General features: G+C 43.2%; 1 protein-coding gene across 2 annotated transcripts; it reads left to right on the top strand.

Annotated features, from left to right (window-relative positions):
- Window positions 1–984: 984 nt before the first annotated feature.
- Window positions 985–24042, top strand: gigyf1a (GRB10 interacting GYF protein 1a). 2 transcript variants are annotated; one of them, XM_086198040.1, is made up of 25 exons: window positions 985–1298; window positions 6319–6935; window positions 7030–7093; window positions 11635–11764; window positions 12035–12130; window positions 12286–12403; window positions 13077–13185; window positions 13340–13539; window positions 15225–15454; window positions 15551–15671; window positions 15778–15963; window positions 16660–16817; window positions 17976–18141; window positions 18272–18438; window positions 18873–18970; window positions 19056–19156; window positions 19254–19327; window positions 19548–19685; window positions 19820–20032; window positions 20126–20346; window positions 20570–20727; window positions 20874–21037; window positions 22333–22377; window positions 23450–23594; window positions 23859–24042. In XM_086198040.1, the coding sequence occupies exons 3-25, from the start codon at window positions 7059–7061 to the stop codon at window positions 23924–23926; spliced, it is 3141 nt and encodes a 1046-aa protein (XP_086054166.1). In that variant the 5' UTR covers window positions 985–1298; window positions 6319–6935; window positions 7030–7058; the 3' UTR covers window positions 23927–24042. The 2 variants fall into 2 exon arrangements, with proteins under 2 accessions (XP_086054166.1, XP_086054165.1); XM_086198039.1 differs by having other exon boundaries at window positions 18272–18495.
- Window positions 24043–24057: the final 15 nt, after the last annotated feature.

Here is a 24057-nt window from a genome sequence, read left to right as displayed (position 1 = left end):
CTGGAGTGGGGTTGCGGTGGCGCCCCCCTCCCTGCCGCCACGTGGCCCTCAGCTTGGTGCCCAGGTCAGAATTTGGTCCTTGGTGAAATCTAATTGGGGAACCCTGGTGTATAATGTATGCAATGCAATATTCCTACTACACACTAGGTTTCAGGTGTATATACTGCTGTTGTTATTATCAAATATTTGTATTTTTATATTATAATGTGCAATTTTCTTCTAATCCTCCATTTTAAATTTCAATATTTTTATAACTTAAACAGACTGTGCTCTTTTCCATTTCCTTGTACAGTTTTATTGTATTTTTTGTATTGTATTTTATTGTATTATTCTTAACTAGTCTGACTCGGTGAGAGCCCAGGATTCCTATGTGCCTGGACGCTCTGGTTTGTGCACAAATGGCAAATAAAAGCTTGGACTCTTTTGAGTTTGTCAAATTCAAGAGGACATAATTGGTATCTGCATTTAATTCAGTGGTATTTTATGGAGACTTTCACCAGACTAATTCTGTTTTTCTGGTAATTTTTACTTTTACTGAACTAAAATGAGTGTAATTGCATCTCCGATCACAATAACAACACCGTCTTTATTAATATTTTAAAAATATGGCCTGTGTGTTACTCGCTAGTGCCCACTGCTGGTGGACGGCCTCCCCCCCCCCCCCCACTCACTCGAGATGCTTTTGAAAATCACTCCGTAATCCAGCTCAACAGTGTTCAATTAAACAGAAAAAGAATTAGTTTATTCCATCTAACCGGCCGCGAGCTTTCAGGGTTTCATTTATGCTACGCAATTTATTTGCGCACGATATTCGTGTTGAACCCGCACTAACCGGCTAATTATGGCCGTCTAGAAGAGACGCTCTTCACAGGAAAATGCCCCTACAAAGTGCAGCGCGCGCGCGCACGCACACACACACACACACACACACACACACACACACATACACACACACTAGTGTCCAGACTGGTAAATAGGGGTGTGTTTGCCTCGCTACAACATTGGTTAGCCGCTTGTCAATGCTCGGTCACGTGGTGTCACACGGACGGCCATGTTTCCCGAAACACAAACAACAAGAAGAGCAGCGAATAGGAGCCAGCAGACACATACTGATACGCAGCAGCGACCGTTGGAGGAGAGGGGGAAAAAATAGTGAATTAAATCCAGAGCACGACTTTCTGAACTTACGATTCTGTCGAATGAATACGTTTACAGTGTTTAAAGAGACCAATGCATATAAAATATCGGCTGTAGACAAACCGTGCAGGCAACCAGTCTGGTAGCTACAAACAGTGAAGGTAAGCCATGGTTCCTCTTTGCAGCTTGTCTTTTAGCTAGCTGGCTAACGTTAGCTAACAAGCTAACAACGGCTCATGCAGCTCGAATGGGTTGGAGGAAATAGCGGTGCTAAATTAATCAAGTCGTTTAAGAGCTTAAAAAGCCGCTTTTGCTTTGGGTATTTTTTGTTTGTTGTTGTTTGCATTGTTGTAGTTGTAGCTTAACAGCCGACAGAGTGGAGGTGGTCGTCCCGCACATTGGTTGAGCAGGCCGGGGAGTGTGATCCCAACACTCCGCCCCCCTCCGCCATCATATCTGGTGTCATTTGAACCTACGAGCCAAGGCCTTTTGCGATCAACGCATACTTTGTGTTGGGGTTAGGAGATAAGATAGCCACTCACACCACACAAGTGCGATGTCTTCGGGGAAGATCCAGCTTTACCCACCGATCCTGGTTCCGATTAGCCTGGACAACGAGCATTGTAACACGCAGATGGAACTGTTAGCTCGCAACCATTAATGATAGCTAAGATAGATCTATCTATCTATCTATTTTAACAAATCAAAAAAACATGCTAAAACATAAAAGCACGGCATATCTATGTTAAAATTATATAAAACATTACGCGCTTTTTAGCCGATTTGTATCGCTTTCAATGCTAATCTTATATCCGTACGCCGCTACGTTTTGTAATAAATGTGATGTGTAAATATTCCACTGCATTACAAAAGTCACATTTTGGTTTTATTCTTACAATATTCAAGTTAATGATACACCTTTACAGATGTTAGTATTTTCCTGGTTGAGCAGTTTGGCAATCTGTAAGCCAGCTTTATTTATATGTCTATATATTTATATCTATAGATATATAGATGGATAGATATGGATATATCGAGATAAAGTACACTTTCTGGTGTTTCAATGTGTTCTTAATTCTTTTTTTCAGTTAAATTCTCTAAATATAGTTTGCACAGGTTTCTGTCAGTAGTGTCATTAATTGTTCTTTATGTGAAGTATTTTGCTGCTTTTATAAAGAAAAAAACAGACTAAATGGTTGCAAAATTATGTAACATTAGAGTTTTTAGCATTGTAAAAAGAAATTTGTAGATATTTTTGTCCTATCCTCATCGCTAGCTGAAGAGTTCATTGAACATATTGAGCTATTGTAAAAATAATACTGTCTCTTTTATTTCTCAAATTCCCTACCTTTCCACTTTGATGGATGTATTTTATTCCTGAAGGGCAATAGAGGTCCACAAATCTTCAGTTTTTGTACACACACACACACACACACACAAACAGATATATCTTGAATCTTTTGACACATTAGCTCCCATGTAAATTGAGCTCCTGTGGTCTTTTGTCAAAAAGTCAAGTTACTAAGTGTCCTCCGAGGTACTCTGAGTGGACTGTAAATTATTCTGTTGTCATAATTTGAAAATATCATTTCTGCAGCTCTTTCAAATCAGTTGCAATGCGGGAAAATGTTTTGCTGAAGCTAAAGGACAATTAAACTGCATTTCTAAAAAAATCCAGTGTTGGCTACATGTGAAGTACATCACAAAGTGTCTTTTTGTTGTTTATTTCTTTTTAAAATGATTTCATGCAAAAGCAGTGAACCTATAAAATGAAGTACTGATAGAACATGTTAATATTCATGGAGAACTTTTTTTTTTTTTTAAACTCTAACAACTTAATCCACCAATGAAATAAACTGCGAAGTATAAATGAGTAATCCTGGAAAAGTAGTATGTAGACAATAGTGGAGTAGACAATATGGGAATGAGATGTCAAACCATTTTCATGCTAAATGATAATATTTTAATTGTATGCATGCAAAACATCATTTGTCCAATCATTGAACCACTTTTTTTGGTTATACACTCAGGAATTTAATATTGAATTTAAATGGAAATAAGTTTAATTAGTAAAATAATTGCTAATCTTGGGATGAAGCTCAGAGTGGAAATAATACTTTAAAATGGACTTAATGAACTAACTGCCAAAGTTCAAAGAGTAGAATGCAATTGGCAGTCATCACCGTAACTCTAAAACAATATGTCTCTAAAAATGAAATCGGACACTACATGAATCAAGGTTTTTGCATAATAGAATCATTCATATTAATTTATAACAAATCTGCTCCGTTTTAGCATTGAACACACGGTGCTCTTCCACCTCAGGACCTCGGGACACTCGCCAGGTGGTGCCAGCGTTACAGGATCTGCCCCCTGAATGGGCTCTTTAGGCCTTTTCTCTCTGTCTTGCTGTTTGGGCTCATGAGTGATGTCAATTCTGATCTCGTTATGTCAATGTAGAGCAGGCAGAAAGAGACAAAGTGGAACAAAATAAACCCCACGACTGCAACCGTGGTTCCCTCCATCGAAGCAGGTTTTAATGCCAACTTGAGAGTCCGGTTGAGACCAGCCAGCATCGGTCTGGTAGTTGAGCCGGGCTGCTCATAAGGGTATTAGGTATTTGTGCCACTTATGGAAAACAAAAAGCACAAAATACTTCCTACACGTACTGCTCCTGCAGTCAGCGATAAATGTGAGGGCCTGCCTAAAATGACCTGAAACCCCCGAATAGATGCGTCCGTAACTGTACACCACACCTGGGTATCTCAGATATCACCCAGCCCTAACTCATGAACTGATGGGGCATTTTTCAACTCCCAAAGAAACTAATTGACTGCCGCTGATTAAGATCTGCCAGTGGTTGGTGTTGGAAATTAACTTTTTCTTCCATCAGCCTCTCATTTTTTTCTTTTTCTTTTCTTTTTTTTTGTAATCAGTGGAATGGACCTTTGTGTCATGTTTGTTTTGCTTTTAGGTGGAAAAAGTACATTTCTTTCCCACAAACAGTATTAATTTTGTATTATTACTTAAAGGTCATCCGTCATTTTTCTTACCCTCACAACTAAGACGACTGCAGAGATCCCTAGAAATTTGCTTTATATGCTTGTGCTGGAATCTGAGGATTAGAAATTATGATGTAGCTTGGTTCTTTGATTATTAATAATTCATCCATTGAAGGTAGTGACAGATGTATGGATTTCAACAAAGGAAATTGGAATGTAAAAAAAATTAACCAACCTTAAGGCCATTTCAGGACATTTATGAGATTTATGAGGTCCATTTCAGTATTGCTTTACCACACGTAGATCTCAGAGCTTATGAGGTGCGTTGAATGCAAGCCCTTCTACAGTTTATGGTCGGCACTTTTCCAGTCAGTACAGATGCACCTTCAGTCTTGATCATTTGAGTTTTTAAGTAGAGAAGGCGTTTTAAAGTGTTGATCTGAAGAGGGAGAGCAAGTGGTTGCGGACTGTTGCAGACAAGATGCGGTGCATACACACTGCTGCCCTCTGCAGGTTGTAGCCTGCCTGTAAAAAGGTAGTCGAACAAAAGTCTGAAGAGAAATGGATAAATATTGGAGCCCAGCAGTGTGCGTGCCCCTCTTTGTTTGTTTGAAGAGAGAATGGAGCCACGTGAGAAATGTTACAGGAGAAAATCTTTGCAAGATGGAACAGTAAAGTTCAGATGCATATGAGAATTCATACTGCGAAGAAATGCATACGCGCCAGGTCATGTCAGCTTTTTTCAGTTGCACATTGCATTCATTCAGTTTTTGTTGTAGATTAAAATCATGTACCCATCAGCTGAGTGTGTGGCCACGATCTTGATTCATGGTGAGGGAGCAGATTGATTTAAAAGAAAACTGCTTCATAAAAGTAAAAGTTTTGTTGTAGTTTTGTTTTTTTTCTTCTCCCTGCATTCAACTATCCCAAACAGAAAAGACAAGCAGTTTATGTAACTAATATTAACTGAGACATAAAAGCAGACTAGTGGGCAGTTAACTGAGTCAAGACAGTGAAACTCCCTATTATCTGGTAGAGTTGGGTGAAAACATGGACTCTTTGGTGTATCGCTATTCTCTCTGGAACGATGTCTGGATGGAAAAGATGTGCAAATCAAAAATCTCTGCTTGTGTGATCGCCTGTAATCGAAAGCATATTTCCTGACAGCTGCAGTGTGTGTGTGTGTGTGTGTGCGCTACTGCCTGCCTCCAGTTTTATCACCATCATAGTGTGACATGGTAATTAAAGGCATGACAACCATTTAACTGGCTGTGCAAATGTTCACACTGCTTGTATCAACTTTAGAATAATTTATATGCTGCGAAAAATCAAGCGCTCCAACAATCAACACCAGCAGTTTTTATATTCTATCAAAAGTTGTGGTGGCAATCATGGCCTGTGTCAGTACTTCTATGCGTGTAAATTGTACTGAGGAGAGCCAGACCTCTGCCTGGGGGGGGGGGGGTACCACAACTTACCTGGTCAATTAATCTTGTAAAAAAAGAGATCATTACTCTTCATATTCTCACCCCTCTTGGGTGGGAAGATTGGCGGGAGTTTGCTGCTTGCACGCGCTTTTGTAGAAGTTGTAGATTTAAGCCTCTCAATTGCATCAGTATGAGCTTGGCTCAGCTATGACCAGTTGTCATGACAGCAGAGGATACAATTTTATTTTCAAATGTATACACCTGAATGTATATCACAGGGTTTTGCATTTAGAATGTTAACTGACAGATTTTGCCCGGGTATTTATCTAGTTATCATCACTTTTTCAGGAAGTATCCCCAACCAGCTGCTTCCTGCCATAATTGAAGTAGGATGGGTTTGAGTGGATGTAAATCTCCTGTGAGAAGTAGAAACATCAGGCAATGATTGAGCGTTACACTTGAACATGTTCTGCATTTACTCAGTTAAGGAATACCTGTGTGTGTGTGTGTGTGTGTGTGTGTGTGTGTGTGTGTGTGTGTGTGTGTGTCTCAGCGTGCAGATTGATTAAAAGTGGGACAGTGCCTTCAGTGAATGCAAGGCTCATATTGTCCCATACAGTCTGGCAGGTGTACACAAAGGACAATCAAATAAGTGGGACAAACTGAGAATGCAGCTAATTTGTTAAGTGTACACATCAAACATGATTTTTTTTCTTCTCTGATTCCTCCTCTCCAAATCTGTTTTCTTCCAGTGGTGCAAAGGAAGGAGGACAGGAATTAAAGGAGTTACCTGGAAGGTCTCCAGCAATCAGCATTTTGGTTGGAGCAAGCAAGAAAGGCGCAGAGAGAGAGAGAGAAAGAAAAAGGAGAAGAGGAGTGCGAGTCGCGTCTGCTCTCGGCAGCTGTTCCAGCAGCCTGATTTCATTGTTTCGGCTGTTATTTTGTTCCTGTGTTTCCTTTTTTGGAGGAATCGGTTCATGTTTTAACCTTAATGTGAGATATAACTGCTGTAAAACAAAAAAAGCGAGAAAACATTATTACTAGTGTTTTATTTGTTCCATTGATAATTTCCAAGGTTCTTTTTGTTTCTTTTTTATGTTTAACAACCTTTTTTTTGGTCTGTGAGTAGCAGCAGCTTCCATTCTCCAACTATTGTCACACCCCCTTCCTTACCTAGTTAGGACCTGATAACCTGGTATTCCTCAAGCACCTAAAACTGGCAGCTATTCTCTTTGTGTCTGTGTGTCTGGGGAGCTCTGTGACCACAGCTTAAGCACCACTCAGCCTTTTAGTCACCTAAGCCTAACTAAACCCAGCCAGCTCTAGCCTGGTCCAGCCCAGTCCAGCCTGCTCCGATCATCTGGACAGGGTAAGGCAGCAGTGGTGGGTAGATGTACTCATTGATATTTCCACATGCTTGTACACGAATGGTAACAAGTTTTCTGTATTCTATTTCTTCTCAGATACTCAGTTCTTTGTGGACGTGAGGAATATGACTGCTGAGACTCTTAACTTCGGCCCAGAATGGTAATTAATCTTTTTTTTTTTCATTATATCAGAATTATTAAATAGCACAAATTGTTTTATTTTTCGTAGCTCATAAAGATGTCCCGTCCCCCACGTTGGTTTGTGACTCCTTAAGCAGTAAGAACCAGCCACATATATTTAGCTTGATGCTAATCGTGCCCCCCCCCCCCGGCCACGAACTATACACAGCAGCAAAAAAAAAAGTATCTAACCTTAAAGTGCGTTCACTGTTTTAATCCACATCGTGGTTACCCAGCTGTGTGCTCAGTTATCAATGCAACACAAACCAGCTAACATTGCCAACACTCATCGTAGCGACCAGCTGGCGAATTCATTTGACGCAATTTGCTTTTCCCTGTTTGTTGTGCGTCACAGCTCCTCCGTGCTGACAGTGTCGTGATAGGACGTTAACTGGCGTCAGACGGTAAACACACAGGCAGGCAAGTCAAAGAACTTGCATCAGTCGCTCCATTGCGGCATCGGACATTTCAGATCGAAGACCTTACAAGACAAATTACCAAACACGTGGAAACTCGTCATGGGAGACTTTCTTCTCTGTCATCACGTCTGTAGCTCTTCAGACATTCTCCTGTGCTGCCCCTGTTGATCTATTCTGGTCAAACTGGCTGCAGAAGCAAAAACACAGGAGTTTGTCCTCTTGAGCTCCTCAAACTCTTTTTCTCCATTTCCTAAAAATAGTTTCACCGCACCCACGGCTGGTTGCTGCTGCCACAAATTTGATGTTGTTGTGGGCCGCCACAAATAAATCAATATGTGGGAAACATTACAGAGAAAAGAAGAGATGTATAACGGACAGAACGCCACATTGTTGAAATGACATATATATGTGACGCATTACCACTGCAGCAGGCGTCACTGCAGTTCTCTGTAATGTAGCATTGGGCTAACAGTGATAAATATAACTTGTAGAACAAAGCTCAAACCATTTTTCCACAAAATTGACATTAGAAGTTGATATTTTGAAGTTGTAACCATCATTCACATCTAAAATAATAACAAGGAGGCAACTCGGAGAAACAGTGGTCAAGGGCAGTGCACTAAAACCTGGAAACCAAAAGTCTTGTGTTTAATTTCTGGGAGAAATGTCTCCTCTTGTTTTTCTTTAAATGGATTTAAGTGTAAATAATCAAGTAACAATTGATCGTCATTTATGAAAAACTAAACGATCAATTGATTTTTCATTTCATTACAGAGTATAATGCTTGAATACTTGCGCACTCAAGATCTTCATGTGAGAGATTTTTTTTTTTTTTTTTTTTTTAATGGTCCAGGAGTTTGTCTTGTACAAAAGGTTGGAAGAGGAAAAACAACATGTTGGACGTAACCTCAGGTGTATTTCTTATATCTGCTGTGGCTATGCATGTAAGCAAAAGTTACATATGATACCCTTGGCAGACAGAAAAACAACTTGAAAGGACTTTGATTGGGATCAGGACCGGAATGTGGTCAGGATGTCTGTAATTGGTGCAGCCTTGGTGTATATATTTTATCAGGTGGGATGAAATGCCCAGAGGTTATCATTTTAGATGTCCATATTCAATAGTAATTGCCTCTTTTACATGGATATTCCTAGGGCTGTAATCTCCCAGTCGACTGGTCGATTTACTAGTCAGTACGTTCTGGTTCGACCAAAATTCTGATAGGTCGATTTTTTTGCCATGTTAATTTCATCAGGAGGAAAGTACCAAGTGCTAATGGGGGTGTTTTCAAAGCACCCCTGTTTCACAGATAACAATCTAGCTTTGAACACCCCCCTTGTTTTGCTATTTTGGATTAGCCCGACCCGCTGGAGACAGACAGGCTGAAGAGTACTAGAAGGCCAACGTCTGATGGTTTGATGAATTTGGACGGTTTCATTTAAAGTCAGCCCTCGTCCACCACGTCAAAGACGTCTGCAGCGTGGCAGCATTTCATGAAAACAGATCATGGAAAAAAAGGTCGAATGCAAAGTTTGCCAACAACAGTTTTCATGTCACTGCTCCACTACAAACACGGCGTATCACCTAGAGACGGTGAGCTAACGTGTCCACCTTAGGTTGCCTGTCAGTTTTGAGTATGTGAACGTATCAGCATTGTCATTTCAGTGTTTTAGTCTACTAATTGTTTTTGTTTTAATTGTAAAAATTCTTACCGTGGACTTGCCTTTTGTGTTTGAGCGTAAAGTTTTCAGTTAAAAGTCTATTTGTGTCTCAGCCGCGATGCTGAGCTCCTGTGTTCAGTCATTATAACCTGACAGAAACAATTGTCTCAATATTCCTCAGCAGGTTTTGTGCTGATAGTTGACACAGTAGAGTTTTCATATCTAAAATGAGTCGATTTTTAGTCGAAATTTGAGGGCTTCAGTCGACCAAGCATTTCTTTGGTTGATTACAGCCCTAGATATTCCATGACACTGCTGTAGAAATGACACCTGGCCTTGTAACTACCTCTGCTGCTTCAGAGGCTGAACGATGCGTTTCCTCCACTCTGTCTCTTTTCATCCAGATTACAGGGTGTACCAGTGGTGTAATATTCCTCCCCTCCCTGAAAAGTTCTGTGAAATTGGCTAATGATGTAAAATCTACAGTTTAGTGTCTTGATATATTTCTGCCTTCAGTTGTCGGTATCAAAGACTGTTCTCTCGGGAGTCGTTTTAATTATGAACAGCGGGAGAACTTGTGATACTTGGGATGCAGGTATTATCAAGGTGGCTTGGTGTCCATCTCTTGTCTCCTCTGCCGTTTCTCCCCCTCACCGTCCCTGAATGTTTGTTATTAATGGGAGGCGTGGGCTCCAGTTTGGTAGCACTCCATTTCTAACAGCCTGCGACTGCTGTGAGCATTCTTGGTGCAGAGCCAAACTCGCAGAATATTTCTCTCTTCGCACATCTGCAGCTGCTTTCCTCTCAGTAGCTCTTGCTACCCACTTTTATCCCTGTGCCCTTTTTTAATGTCGCTGTACACAGTGCTGTCTGCTTCCAGCTGTCTGGTTAAAATTGTTACAAGTTCTTCGTACAAAATAATTTTAACCGCTTGGGATTTTGTTGGCTGGCAGCTGAGTCTGCAGTTATGTTACTCATTGTAGTAGAATTCAGCACATCTGTATTTATTTTATCAAAGTTGGTTAAAATACATTGATTTTAAAGCTGTGTAATTTTACTGGATTCAGCTCGTTCTCGGTCTGAGCTGTGGTTATAGATACCGTACATTGTGGAGGCTAAATTAGAGGTGAACTAGTTACTATTTCTCTTTTACCCACCCACTGGCTTGTTGCCTCAACTCTCCTCTTACTATGCATATCAGTTCCTGCTCTACTTATTTCTCCCTGATTTGCCTTCATGATGCTTTTTTTCACCTCACATCTGACACCCCACACCCACGCGCAGATCTCTCTGAGGTGCATATGGTTTGGATGTGGGGCTGTGAGTCAATAACACACTTTTTAGCAGCATGTGAATGGAGCCATTGTTAAACAGCAGGCCTTGGAAATTGGCCTACTAGTTAAAGCGTTTTAAAATGAAATCTTGAGACTGGAAAGCTGATATCTCATCTATCTCAAACTAGATGTATTCAAGAGGACCTGTGTTGAAATATTGCAGTCTATTATTTCCCCCCGGTGTGAAATGAATGTTGAATATTTTTTCTCTGCTTCATATTTTCATATAAATGAACGTCCCTTACATTCCAGCCAAATGAATTCACACAATGCTCAGTAAGCTCCTTGGGGTCGGGTAAATCTCTCCGCATTTCACACTAGATGGCGTTTATGTGGCCACATTCCTGCGCTGCCTGGGACTGTGTGCACTGAGCGTGCCCCATTATCAGAGCTGGCCACTTCTGGTTAGCTTTCTGCTAACTCAAATGTGGATAACAAAATCAATCGTGCAGCTCTTTTTGAATAATATCTGAACAAATTGCTCTAAGTCCTAAAGTAAACTGAGTCATTTTGCAGGTTGGGTGATACTCCCAGTAAATGATCAACCATTTTACAGCAGAAACGGTAAAAGCCTGGATGATGCTAACGTTTACTGTGGATAAGTAATTGAATTATGTATCACATGACAGCAGATTTACAGGGATTATGTGACGGCAACATCATTTATCCACTCATCTGTTGGCATTAGAAACTTTTTAACGCTAGAGTAGCCTACAGTGGAGCCTATGATGTGATGTTTGCACTATTGCTTTAAAAGGAATTACACAATTGCCCTCCTTTTTTATACTCTGTGCCAACAGGAGAACTCACACCAAGCTATTTATAAGCAGTAGTCAGGAAAAAATACTGAGAACATGAAGTGTTAAAGGATCAGTCTGTAATTGCAGAATAGCACCTTCCTGTTGAATCTGTCACCAAAATAAAAGCTTTGATATTAAAGTTCAATCATTTTGATTCTATTTTTAGTTTTTTCCCCTGCTAAGTGATGTCATATTGGTCACAATCCCTAAGATTTCATGACAGATGGACGGTTTAAGAGTCATACAAGAAATATTCACATTCAGTATCAATGTAACTTACGTTGAATGATATCTCTCTTCACCCAGGCTTCGTGCACTGTCCAGTGGGGGGAGTGTGACATCCCCCCCTCCTTCCCCCGCCATGCCAAAGTACAAGCTGGCCGAGTACCGCTACGGCCGAGAGGAGATGTTAGCACTTTATATCAAAGACAACAAGGTTAGTGGAGAAAGTTCTCGGTAGAACCAGACAAATATCATCTTTGCTGTCTGCAGACCTTCAGCAACACAAATGGAAGAATAACTTGACTACTCATATTCATTGTTGCCAGAAGCAACCACCGTACAGGGCTGTGTATTGACATTTGATGATGGCATTGCAAACAGCCTCATTCTCAAAAGGAAACCTGGTAGTCTGTGTTGTTTTTTTTTGCAGTTATCCTAAATGTTTTAAATTTGCTCTCTCAGGAGTCTGTTGATATCATTTTAGGTCCCAGAGGACATGCAGGATAAGGAGTTTGCTGCTATTCTGCAAGATGAGCCCATGCAGCCACTGGCACTGGTGTCTCTCACTGAGGAGGAGCAGGTCTGGCACAAACACACTGATACCAGCATGCACTATCTCACTGTGATACGGCCTCACTTCCCCAGCGAGCTGCTCTGTGGGTAGACAAATGGCTCTGTGAGCTGACATTCCTCACATTCTCCCCCCTTTTTGCTCTTTCCATACTCTCCCTGCAGAGGAACTTCTCCATGTCTGTGAACAGTGTGGCGGTGCTGAGGCTCATGGGTAAAGGGGTGGGTGGAGCCGCCCCAGCTGGAGTGGTCAGAGGACGAGGGGCCACACGAGGCGGTCGAGGTAAAACTGAAGAATGAAAACAGTCACCTAGACAAAATGGCAACACATAAAACAAATCATTCATTCAACTTAAGTGCATGTCTAATAAATCCACGGCCACTCTCACTAAAACGAGTCCAACAGCAACAGAAATCTTGCCCAAAGACTTTGGCTTCAACCACAATAGCTGGATGGCTGTTGTCCAGAGAAACCTAAATGGTTTATTCAAGCCAGCCAGTGAAGTGTTTATTTCCTCTTTCTCTCCTACCATCTTGATGTAGCACACTTCCTTTTGGCTCGTCTCAGTAAGCCCCCCCACCCCAGGCACACACACAAACACACACACGCCCCGCACCCCCTTTGTCCAGCCACACCTGTCTTAAAGCATTGGGCTATGAACTCACCTTGAGCACACGCAGTTCTCTGTACATGTCAATGGCCAAAGTAAACACTAGCTGTCCGGTTCAAGACAGCAAAGGGTGCAACTGAGGAAACCGTGTGTGCATGTATTTGTATGTGCAGCTTGAAGGAGTTTTAAGGTAATTTCAAGGGAAAATACTTCAATATTTGAATGCAGAGAAAAAGAAAACAAGATATGAGATAATCTTCCCAAATTCCTGAACTCAAGTGCTTGTGAAGAGAGTTGATTGATTAAATGGTGTGTGTGTGTGTGTGTGTGTGTTTACGTGATCAGGCCGAGGCCGCGGTGAAGGTGGATTCTACCAAAGAAGTATTGAAGATGCAGAGGTGGGTTTTGGTCGCAGCGTCCGAGAAATACACCGTAGCCAGAGCTGGGATGATCGGTAAGGAAACGCACACACTACCTCATGGTACACAGATGTCTGTTTTGGTCAGTTGGATCTCACAAGAACACAAACTAGTTGTGTTTTAGGCTTGTTTGACTTTGCTTATAACTCCACTGATGTGACTTTCTCTTCCTTTCCCTCCTTATGCCAGAGGTGAGCGCCGATTTGAGAAGCCACTGCGACGGGAGGTGGGGCGTCCTGGCTTTGAGGAGTCCGGAGGTCCCGTGGGTCCAGGGAGGAAGGAGTACACAAGGGCTGACAGCGATAACTGGCGCACCCTTCGGGAGGAACAGGAGGAGGAGGAGGGTGAGCCAGGAAGTAATTGGCGACTTGCTGGACCCCGCAGGGATGGTATGATAAACACAAACTTTATCTGTTTATTGAAGTACTGCTTCAAAATCTGAGTAGAAAATAAAAGCCACACATTATTTACTTTCCATTTTTAAACGTGGTTTAGGCAGGCCACTTATTTACTCTCCGTGATAGAGGAGCTGTTTGTTTTCTGTAAGAAGCAGTTAAGAATTTGTTGAAAAAAGTGGTGCTTCCCAGGTTTTAACCTGCTGGTTTGCTGGTAATTATAATTTTATATCTCCATCTTGTGTAAAATTGTCCCAAATGTTTGACCAACATAGATGAAATCTTGTTTTTTTAAAATTTCCCTACTTCCTTGTTCTATTTCTGTCAGACAGTTTATAAATCTTAATTTAGAAGCATCGTTAGGGAGAATTTTTAGATTAAACCAACAGTTTTTAGATTGTTTTGATGGGACACTGACTAAAGAAAGACCGAATGGTGCCATGGTGATCTGACTACAGCGAGCCCAGAGGGCCATGATAGTGAAGGGAACCTGGAGTACTTTGTGTTCACAATACACAGGTGAGCCAGCTGAAACAGGAGCTGGGAAGTGAACAGTACTCACGTGCACAAAAAAAAAAATGCTGACTCATAGGTCAACTTTGAGGACTGAGAGAGACCAAGTTAAAACTGGATCTGTGTCCCCCTTACACTACCTGATCATCTGAGCAGCCTTGAGTTATCATCAAGAAGCTGATTTGGCCTGTTGAGCCTGTAGTTTGTGCCCATCATAAAGCATTCAAGCTACCTTATCCATCGTGGCAGTTCTAGTTCTGTTGTTGTGCACTTCTTTTTCCTTTTTTTTTTTTTTTTGGGCAAAGGACAACAAGACTTTGGAACAACGGTGACTTCTCTAGGTGAAGGTTAAGGCCTCACCCCTCCAGCATTCACCCTTCAGGTTTAAACCTCCCGCTCTGAATTAACAGCTCGAGACCAGATGTGCTGAATGAGTCTGACAAAGCAGCCGCCTTGACACGTTGTAGCGGGGTGAACGCGCGTGTAATTGATCAGAAATAATTAGGGCCCCGTTTTATTAAGTGTGAACAGCCACAGTCAGTAATTAATATCAATAATTCCACCTGTGTTAGCCCTGCTTGGCAGGGGCTGGTGTGGAAGGGGATTATTGGGAACTTTTGCAGCTCATTGTTAGGATCTGGTTCAAAAAAATCAAAATATTTCAAAATTATGTATGAAGTAAGACGAGTATGTGAGGAAAAATCACGTACTTTCTTATGTGCATATATTTGTTGTAAAAAAACAAACAAACATTTTGGACGTGTCCAATGCCAATTGCTGAATTTCTCACAAGCCGTGTGTTTGAATATGGCCTTAAAAAAAAAAAAAAAAGTGATCCCACAAGATTTGTCCATGTAATTGGCAAGCAAAGTAAGCAAATTGACATTTTACAGCGGAACAGTTCTTAAAGCAGCCACGGTTTCTGAGGACACAGTGGTCACACAACGTCTTCTAAAATAACACACATTTAAATTTGTATTAAACTCCAAACTGCAGCTAAGTCAGAAATAGACAAAACACCCACGGGAGGAAAGATAAAAACCCGTTCCGAGACATGTGCGTGGCTGTCTGAGAACTGAGGTACCTTGGGTTTGTAGTTCTCTGTAAAAACTGTGTCTTAACTGATGGTGGTATTTTCTTTTCTTTTGTCTTTCTGTCTCTGTCAGATGGTGGTCCTCGCTCAGCAGGCTGGCGGGACCATGGTGGCCCAGGAGAGAGTCGTAGAAGGAAGTTTGATTTTGACTTTCGAGACTCTGAGGGTCACGGTGGAGGCCGTCGGCGTGCGGGCAGCGAGGGACTGGAGGATGACAGAGACGGCCTGCCTGAGTGGTGCACAGACGAGGAGGACGGAGAGATGGGCACTTTTGACTCTTCTGGAGCTTTCATGCCTATGAAGGTGTGTATTGGTTATTTTCTGTTTTCCTTAATTAAAACAACTCCACCCCATCCATGTGTGTCATTGACCATCATTCTCCTGGTTGTCCTCTTTCAGAAGGGCGGCAAGGAGACAATCCTGGAGGAAGAATTGGAGTTTAAGGGGATAGAAGAGGAGGAAGAGGAAGAAAGTCTTGCTGACATTGAGAGGAACTGTGCTGATGGAGACAAAGACAAGGGTGAGGAAGGACCTTATTTCTTCATTTATTTTTCTAATGTTTTTTTTCCCCCTTGTTCAATTCCCAGTCAATCTCTTTATCCTCTCCCTGCACTCCTCATTGACAGAGAGTAAAGAAGCCGGCTCTGCTGTGGTTGATTTGGAGACGAAGCCAGCATCACCTTCCTCTTCTCCTCCAGCCCGCATTACCCCTCCATCCCTGGAGCCCCAGCCCAGCAACACTGGCCCAGTGGTGGACAACCCTCAGCTTAGCAACAGTCACCCTGTCAAGGATGGTGGTGCACCCACTGAAGGTACATATTTCACTTTTATTGGGCGTTTAATTATTAATTTCACATTTACTCTACAGTAAAAGCCTTTCGGGGACGTATGTATAATTCCTGACCTTTTGTCACATCTTCTGTGATATTAGATTTCAGCTGTGGCGCTGCGGTGAATTACTTGGTAAAATTGCAGTTAGATGTCCAAAGGGGTTCTTAACCTGTGAGCAGTTTTTAGAGGTAGTGCATCCGCCTGTAGTGCATATGATTGTCAACAGGAGTTTATTTTTATAGAGCTCTGTGTTGCATCTAATGTCGGTGAAGATTCTGTGTCACGCAGTGTACTGCTACCAGAGGGAGTCCAGTTACTGTGGTGTCAACCCTCCTGTGTATATTGTGTATTCAGAAATGACAGATATTGATCTGAAGTTTTCAGACAGGTTCTCTCGCTATGTTACTTAAGAACTTGTGTCCTTTTACATTCAGCCATTTAGTCTGAGGAAAATGTGAGTGTGAGAGGAGAAATTCAGTTGATATTTTGGTTTGATATACAATATTTTAAGCCCCGGTTATTTAGTATCTTGTTAACTGACAGCAGTGTTAGACAGAGAGCCAGATTGTGGCTCTGCTTCTCGTCTAACATCATCAGCCCATAAATAGAAATACTAAAAATAGCACCCGTTGTTTTTCTAATGTTAATTGAGTGTGTGGTTTTTTTTTTCTTGTCAGACGTGGCTTCAGTAGGGTGCTCCAAGGCCCAGCTGAGCCCCAGCACTGCCACCTCCTCGACTCTGCCTCCCCCACCACCCTCCTCTGCTGCTCCTCTCCTCCCTTCATCTGGGGGAGGAGACACTGAGGATGATGAGGGCATGAAGCACCTGCAGCAAGTAGGGACACGTGTCAATCATCCATCTCAGATTTCTTACTCCACCAACTAGGCCTGGGAGATATATCGATTTTATCAATTATTCTAGTTTCTTTACTCTTGCTATGGTGCACCTTTTGTCCCCCTGGAGCTTCCATAGCTTTCCCCCTCATCCCTCCCCCTTGTTAGCACCACATAGCAGCAACATTGCTAACAAGAGCGAGGACTCTGTTTCTAAGAGAGTAGTAGTGTCGTCAGTGGTTTGGAGCTGGTTTGGGTTTGCGGCGACAGACGTTGAACAAGTGACTGTGCGCTGCAAGGTTTGTCTGAAACCCGTTGCAACAAAAGGGAGCAGCACAACCAACTTATTTCAGCATCTAAAACAGAGGCATCCAGCTGAGTGGGAGAAATGCCGCTCTTTGCGAAGGGAACAAGACGCTATAACCAACAAACTCCCATTTAAAAACAGCTTCCTGTGGTGGAAACATTTACCCGCGGGAAAAAATCGTGAATCGAAGTATTTGTGAAAAAATCTGAGATTTTATTTTTAGTCCATATCACCCAGGCCTACCACAAAGCAATCACTGCTAGGTCAGAGATTACTGCACAATAGCACAATCTAGACGAATTACACTGAATGAACAATCAATTTGTAATTAATGCTGGGTAACAAGATTAAACCTGAAGCTCATCTTGAGTGGATGTCCCGTGAGGTGCATCTGTGCATTTTCTAAAAGGAAAAACAGACTCTTTGAATTTAAAATATTATTGTTTTTATACCAGCATCTGCTCAAGGATACCTCCAGTACTGCCAAGATGTCAGCATTGCACAATGTACCCTCTTGTCAAATGGGCAGTTAGCCAAGAGTTTAAACCTGTAGATTTTAATTACCCAACAGCTCTTCTCCAATGACAACCTCCATAACAACAGCACTGGCATGTGTTCAAGGGGAGCAAAATTAACTGTCGGTTAGATGATACGTCCAACACAATCATGGAGAAAAGTATTTTTAGAATTTCAGTGCCTACTTGGCGCTCTTATTTATTGCAGCTTTACTTGAGCAGCTCTTGCTGATTGCTAAGCTGTAATAAAGCATCCAAGCTGCTAAAGGTTGTAAATTCACAGCCACAAAAACAGAAATATGTTTTGATCGCAAACTGTGTGTGCGCTTGTGTGTAGGAGGCCGAGAAGATGGTGGCATCATTGCAGGACACGTCTTTGGAGGAGGAGTGTTTCACCCAGGCTCTGCAGCAGCAGGAGAGCAGGAACACAGCAGCTGCCCTGCCGCTCTCACACGAGGCTGCCATGAAGTGGTTCTACAAAGATCCGCAAGGAGAGATCCAGGGTACACTTTGAGACACAGTCGGGCCCGTGCACACACATACACACACATACACACACATCATATTTATTCATAATGTTGCTTTGCTTGTGTCTCCTCTGTACATTCTTCTCTCTGCTCCCCCCACAACCAGGTCCATTCACTACTGTGGAGATGTGTGAGTGGTTCCAGGCAGGCTACTTCACCATGACCCTGCTGGTGAAGCGGGGCTGCGACGAGGGCTTCCAACCCCTTGGGGATGTCATCAAGATGTGGGGCCGTGTGCCCTTCGCTCCAGGTCCCTCCCCGCCGCCCCTGCTGGTGAGACAGCCACCACCAACGCAGCGCCCGCAGCCCACCCGGGGGCCCGCAGGGACTGTGAGTCAGCTCAGCCAACATAGAGGATGGGAGGGGAGGAGGCAGAGGAGAGGGAAACTTGAAAGATGGGTCACAGTTAAAAATTAGTCAACTGCAAATAATATGACAGACTTTTTTTGTTCCAAAGTATTATCCCTCATTGAAAATGTCACTCAAGCCTTACTCTTGTAATTTTAATCGTAATAATTAAATCACTAGTTGTGTGTAAGCTTCATATTGAAGGAGCTGAGTACAGCACATTTCCTACCAGTGCTTGTGACAGTTCAACATCTCTTGCTACCTCTAATGTGAGGCACAGCTTCAGATGTTTGTGTGTGTGTGTAACGAGTGTCTCGTGTTTGGTGTTTACTCTCCGTGAACTCTTGTCTCGGTTTCAGGGAAACCTGGATCAGGAGCGTCTGAAAAAGCAACAAGAGCTTGCAGCAGCTCTCTATCAACAGCTCCAGCAGCAGCAGCTATTCCAGCTCATTAACAGGTGCCTGTCTGGCCAGAGAGCCTTTCTATATTAGTTTTTGACATTTTTCACCAATGATGACTTGTCTTTTGCTCGTATGTTCCAGGTGCAGTGAGCAGGGTATGATGCCTTCGATGAACAGGTCGATGTCAGTGCCAGATACAGGGTCCATGTGGGACATGCATACCTCAGCTTCACAGCCATCAGGTACAATCTTGGCTCTTATCTCCTGTACATGCGCATCATGAAAACACATAAAATGGTGTCCCTGCCAAAAAATGACCCCGATTTTGTTTCTGTGTAGGCGGTGAAGCCAGTCTTTGGGACATAACAATGAATCCTTCTACTCAGGGTCCAACTCTCGAACAGCTTCAAAAGGTTCCAGTCAAGATCTGCTTATTTCTCGGATTTACAGCATCACATTAGCATTTTATACTCCTACTCATGTGGCTGAAACATTTGAAATGAAATAAATTCATACACTTTTAATTTACTTGATAATTCATTGACACATTCTTTAAAGTGTTTCAACCAGAATTGAGGTAAACTCATTTGCTCATTTTTCTCCCCCCCAATTTCTTGAATGCATTTTCTTCAGCTCCAGCAGGAGAGGCGAGACGCTGAACTCAGGGCGAAGCGTGAGGAGGAGGAGCAGCGTAAGAGGAGGGAGGAGAAGAGGAGGCAACAGGAGGAACAGAAGAGAAGAGAGGAGGAGGAGCTCTTCAGACGCAAGCAGGTGAAATGAGCGATTACAACTGGTTCTTACCATGTTACGGTCTGAATTATCCGCTGCCCTGTTGTACAGTTTCACAGCTTTTGGATTGTGAATGTAGTGAATCAGGATTACAGCTTTCATATCTTCCTATTTAGTGTCGCCAGCAGCAAGAACTGATCATGAAGTTGCTGCAGCAGGCCCCCCAGCAACAGGGGCCGGGAGCAGGCAGCTCAAGCTGGAGTGGGGCTTCCTCCTCTGGGCTCGCTAAGTCAGGAAAGCCCCCGGCTCTGGCTCTGCTAGAAATGCAGCAGGAGACAGAGAGGCTTCTGAAGCAGCAGCAACAGCAAAGAGTCCAGCAGAGAGACCGCGTAAGTTTCAGCAATGTCAGTTAGTCTAAGCTTGAGGAAAGTGAAAAGAAAAGTTCTTTGTCATAACGCTCTGCTTGATTTTCTTGTGTGCAGCACTCGAGCATGTCAATGGGGAGTTCCTCCATGGGAGGGCAGTGGGTGGAAGGTGTTGGCATGTGGGGCGGGCCTGGAGGTATGGAGGGTAAAAGTGGCAGCGGAAGTTCTGCAGGCAGCATGGGCATGTGGGACGAAGCTGTGAAGAACCAGGCTGGCCTGCGTGGCAACAGCAACAACAACTTGGGCTTGAAGAACAGCCGCAGCAGCCCATCACTAAGGTACTGTAGAGAAAACCTATTTCACTGAAATGGATTTTTGTGTATGTCATTTGAGTTAGTAAGTACTGCAGCCTGTCTCCTGATGACTTCAGTTTTTCAAGTAACTTTGTAATCTTTGTATCATTGTGGAGTTCCATCATCTGTCAAATGCAAATACCTTTCCTCAAGTAAGCTTTGCGACTTTACATCCAGTACTGATTTAATTCCCTGTTCTCCCCTGCAGTGATCAGTACTTGATGCGTCGTAAGCGGACTGACGAGGAGGAGAAGCTGCTGAAGCTGTTGCAGGGCATGAAGCCTCAGGACGGCTTCACCACTTGGTGTGAACAGATGCTGCACGCTCTAAACACCTCTGCCAACAACTCCTCCTCTTCTCTGGATGGTAAGCTTTTCAGCTTTGAAGTATTTAGTAATACCAGAAGGGGAGAATTCACATATAACTGATAGATATGATGTAGGGGAGTTCCACCTTAGCCCCCTACATGCAGCATTGATAATAATTAAATTATATGGATGTCTTTTACTTAGTTGCCACTATTGTGGCATACCTGAAGGAGGTGGAGTCTCCCTATGCAGTGCTGGACTTCATCCGGTACTACCTGGGGGACACAGTGGAAGCCAAAGAGTTCGCCAAACAGTTTCTGGAGCGACGTGCCAAACAGAAAGCCAACCAACAGAGACAGCAACAGCAGGTAGGCTTGTGTTTGTTTTTGAAATATAGAACAGCAACAGCAAAAACTGTGTCGGTTGGATACAGAGATGAAAACAGCATTATGACAGGTTCAGAACCGTAGCCTTGATCAGCAACCAGAAGCTTAAACTTCAGCAGAGGTGGGAGGAGGAAAGATGCACGCCATCCATGCTGTGAGGTGTCTGACGTGATGAGACATGGCAGTGTGGGTCTGGAAGAAAACTGCGCCAATATGGCAACATTCATTAATTCATCAGTGAGGTGAAGGTGCACTCTGACATCATAACTAGCCATTTCTCTCCTCTCGGTGGTCACATGGAGTTTCCATTTTAACACAGATAAATCCTCAGTAAAGCTGGGCTGGGAGGCGGGGCGCACAGACGCATACCCTTTTCCCATGGCGCACAAATGCGTACAAGTGTGTCTTTGAAATATTCAGGTGAAGCTTCTTTAAATAGTTGAATAATCCTTCCAGCGGAGGTGACAATCTTCCGTTGCTTCCGTCATGCATATAGATGGTCGTGGAGTGCCAACTACTTGTAAGATGTGGTAGATTGGAAATAAATCACAGCTTTCACCCAGGTTTTATGTTCGCTCCAGTACTCATCAGAGCTGATAAATACCTGTGACTCCCGCAGGGTGGATCCCTTCTCATTTGAGACCAAAGCCAGATGTTTGTGGAAGTCAGCTGCTAGCACTCCCCTCGTATCAGGAGTGAGAGCAAAGTCAGAAATTGTCAGGAAGGGGTTTGATTCTGCAAAATCACTGGTCCCGACCCTCAATAAACAGGCACTGCACTCGATAAAGGGGCGGGGCATGTTGAAGTCATGAGATTGCGCCAGTAAAAGTAGAGGTGTTGGCAGTCTGCATTTGTCAGTTGTGTCAGAGGATGAGAGATGAGCACACACACACACACGCATCAGTAGAGTGGTGGGAGTGGAGTTGTCTCAGGATCGATGCTGCAAGCATTGCTGCTGTTCATGTCACCTGTAATCTGCTGTCAGAGTTTGCATGGAAAGGCATGGTCATAATTCATTTCAAATGTGATGAATTATTCACTTGCGTTATGGATCAAGTAAAGGCCTCCTTGGCGTATGTGTCTTACTACCTGTGCTTTGAAAAAGAAAATTGCTCCTAGTGGGAGGGTTGACGCTACAGGTGGGAGGAGAATGTATAAATTGGTGATGCGACATGAAGTACGTTTTAAAACTATAACGTATCTCAGAAGAACAGCAAACATCTTGTTGGTGTGTGTTAGAATGTGTCAGTATAAATTCCTCCTCTTTATCATCCCAGTTATCAAAGGAAGTGGCGGGATTGAACATGAACTTCCCTCTGCAGGTAAACACAAATACACACGCAAGCATTGACTTTTCAGTGTCATTGTGGTAGTGGTTCAGTGCAATAGCCCTGCCTTTTTTTTTCTTATGATAGTATTACTTCATTCAGACTGAAGCTGTTATTTGCTTCCTTCCAGCCAATGTTGATGTACTCTTGAACCCCATGGAGCAATTTGGTCCGTTCCATAACAATGGAAGAGTTTCTTTTGCATAGGAACAATTGAAGTCCCAGATTCCCTCTACCTGTTGTCCCCAGCATTGTAATGTTGATAACCAATATGCTTAGAGGTGCCTGAAACATCGAGTTCTGTTTCATACATGCAGAGGGAAAACCATAAAAATAAATGTAAGGGGATTTTTGATGTTAGGTCCATCGCCATGGTGATGCTGCTTCCTTTGTCCAGTAGCAACGCAGGCAGTGAGTCGGGGCCGGTTTGCGATTAGGCTGTACATTAGGAGTTGAGTTTCACCGTTAGCTTAGCTTGTAGCCCACTGATACCTTCCTTCTGGAATTGTTGCCCAGACTGTCATTTGATTATCTCCACAAGTATCTGCTCGCAGTCAACACGAGCCATCAATTTCAAGCACCTCTGCATTCTGTCACCATAGTTTGCTCAAAAAGGTACAACAGAGACATCTGAGTGCCCGTTAGCATCCTTCCACATGCTTGACTTCAAATGTTGATCATAGCAACACTTGATGGCTCGATCTTAACTGCTGTCAGGGTGCCAGTATCAGTTTTCTCCTCTGCCGTCTTTGACAGTGTTGATATCTTAAGTCCTGGCCTGTTTTTTGGTTTGTCATTGAGAGAGAGAAGTGACATTGATGAGCTCGGCAGGGCTCCAAACAACGACCTATTTTCATCTAAGAGTGGTACAATCGCAGTGGGGGGGTGGGGGGGGGGGGTTCAATGCAGAGGGTGTCGCACCCTGTCAGAACTTAGCTTCACAGGATTTGTGTCGAAAATGGATGAGTTGCAAAAGCCCTAAATCTGGTTAAAATATTCAACAGACACTATTTTCTCCTCCATAGTTCCAGTTTGGCTTAATGTCCTCTCCTCTTTTGTTTTCTAGGATTCAATGCGAGGTATGAATCCAAGCACCCTGCAGTCCATGTTCCAAGCCAATCACATGGGCAAGGCTGGTCTCTATGACAACCAGGGGGGAAAGATGAAGAAGAAACAGCCCATGATGCTGCACTCTGACCCCAGCATCTTAGGTATGTGATCTCACACCTTGGTTTTGTCTGTGCGTCCAGGACTTCTCTTTGGTAGAGCTACAGATTAGCAACAATAAGACATCACAATAAGAGTTAGCACCTGGAATCAAGTGCAGCTTCATGAAGCAGAAAGCATTTTCTCCTTCGCAACCATTCCTCTCCTTTATTATTACTTATTAATGTATGACTCAAGTGTTCTCCTCTCCTCCTCGTCCTGATCTTGCCGTGCCTCCGTCATCTCCCTTCTCTCCCTCCCACCTGCAGGGTACTCTTTCCACAACACGGCCGAGTGTCTGAGCCTGAATGAGATGGAGATGGTGGAGGATTACTGATGTGACGCAGCGCAGCAGCAATAGCTACCTGAGGCCTTCTGTCTTTTAATCAGACAAACCTGATGACGAATGTGCACTGCTGGGGGAACCAGGGGTGGGGGTAGAAAGGGAGCAAGCCTGAGGGGAGGTAC

The sequence above is a fragment of the Aulostomus chinensis genome, chromosome 24 (genome assembly GCF_037954235.1).
Source record: "Aulostomus chinensis isolate RoL2024-O1b breed Wild chromosome 24, RoL_Achi_v1.0, whole genome shotgun sequence".
Classification (NCBI taxonomy): domain Eukaryota; kingdom Metazoa; phylum Chordata; class Actinopteri; order Syngnathiformes; family Aulostomidae; genus Aulostomus; species Aulostomus chinensis.
Note: the sequence above shows the minus strand (reverse complement) of the source record. Positions and strands in the feature narration are given on the sequence as shown.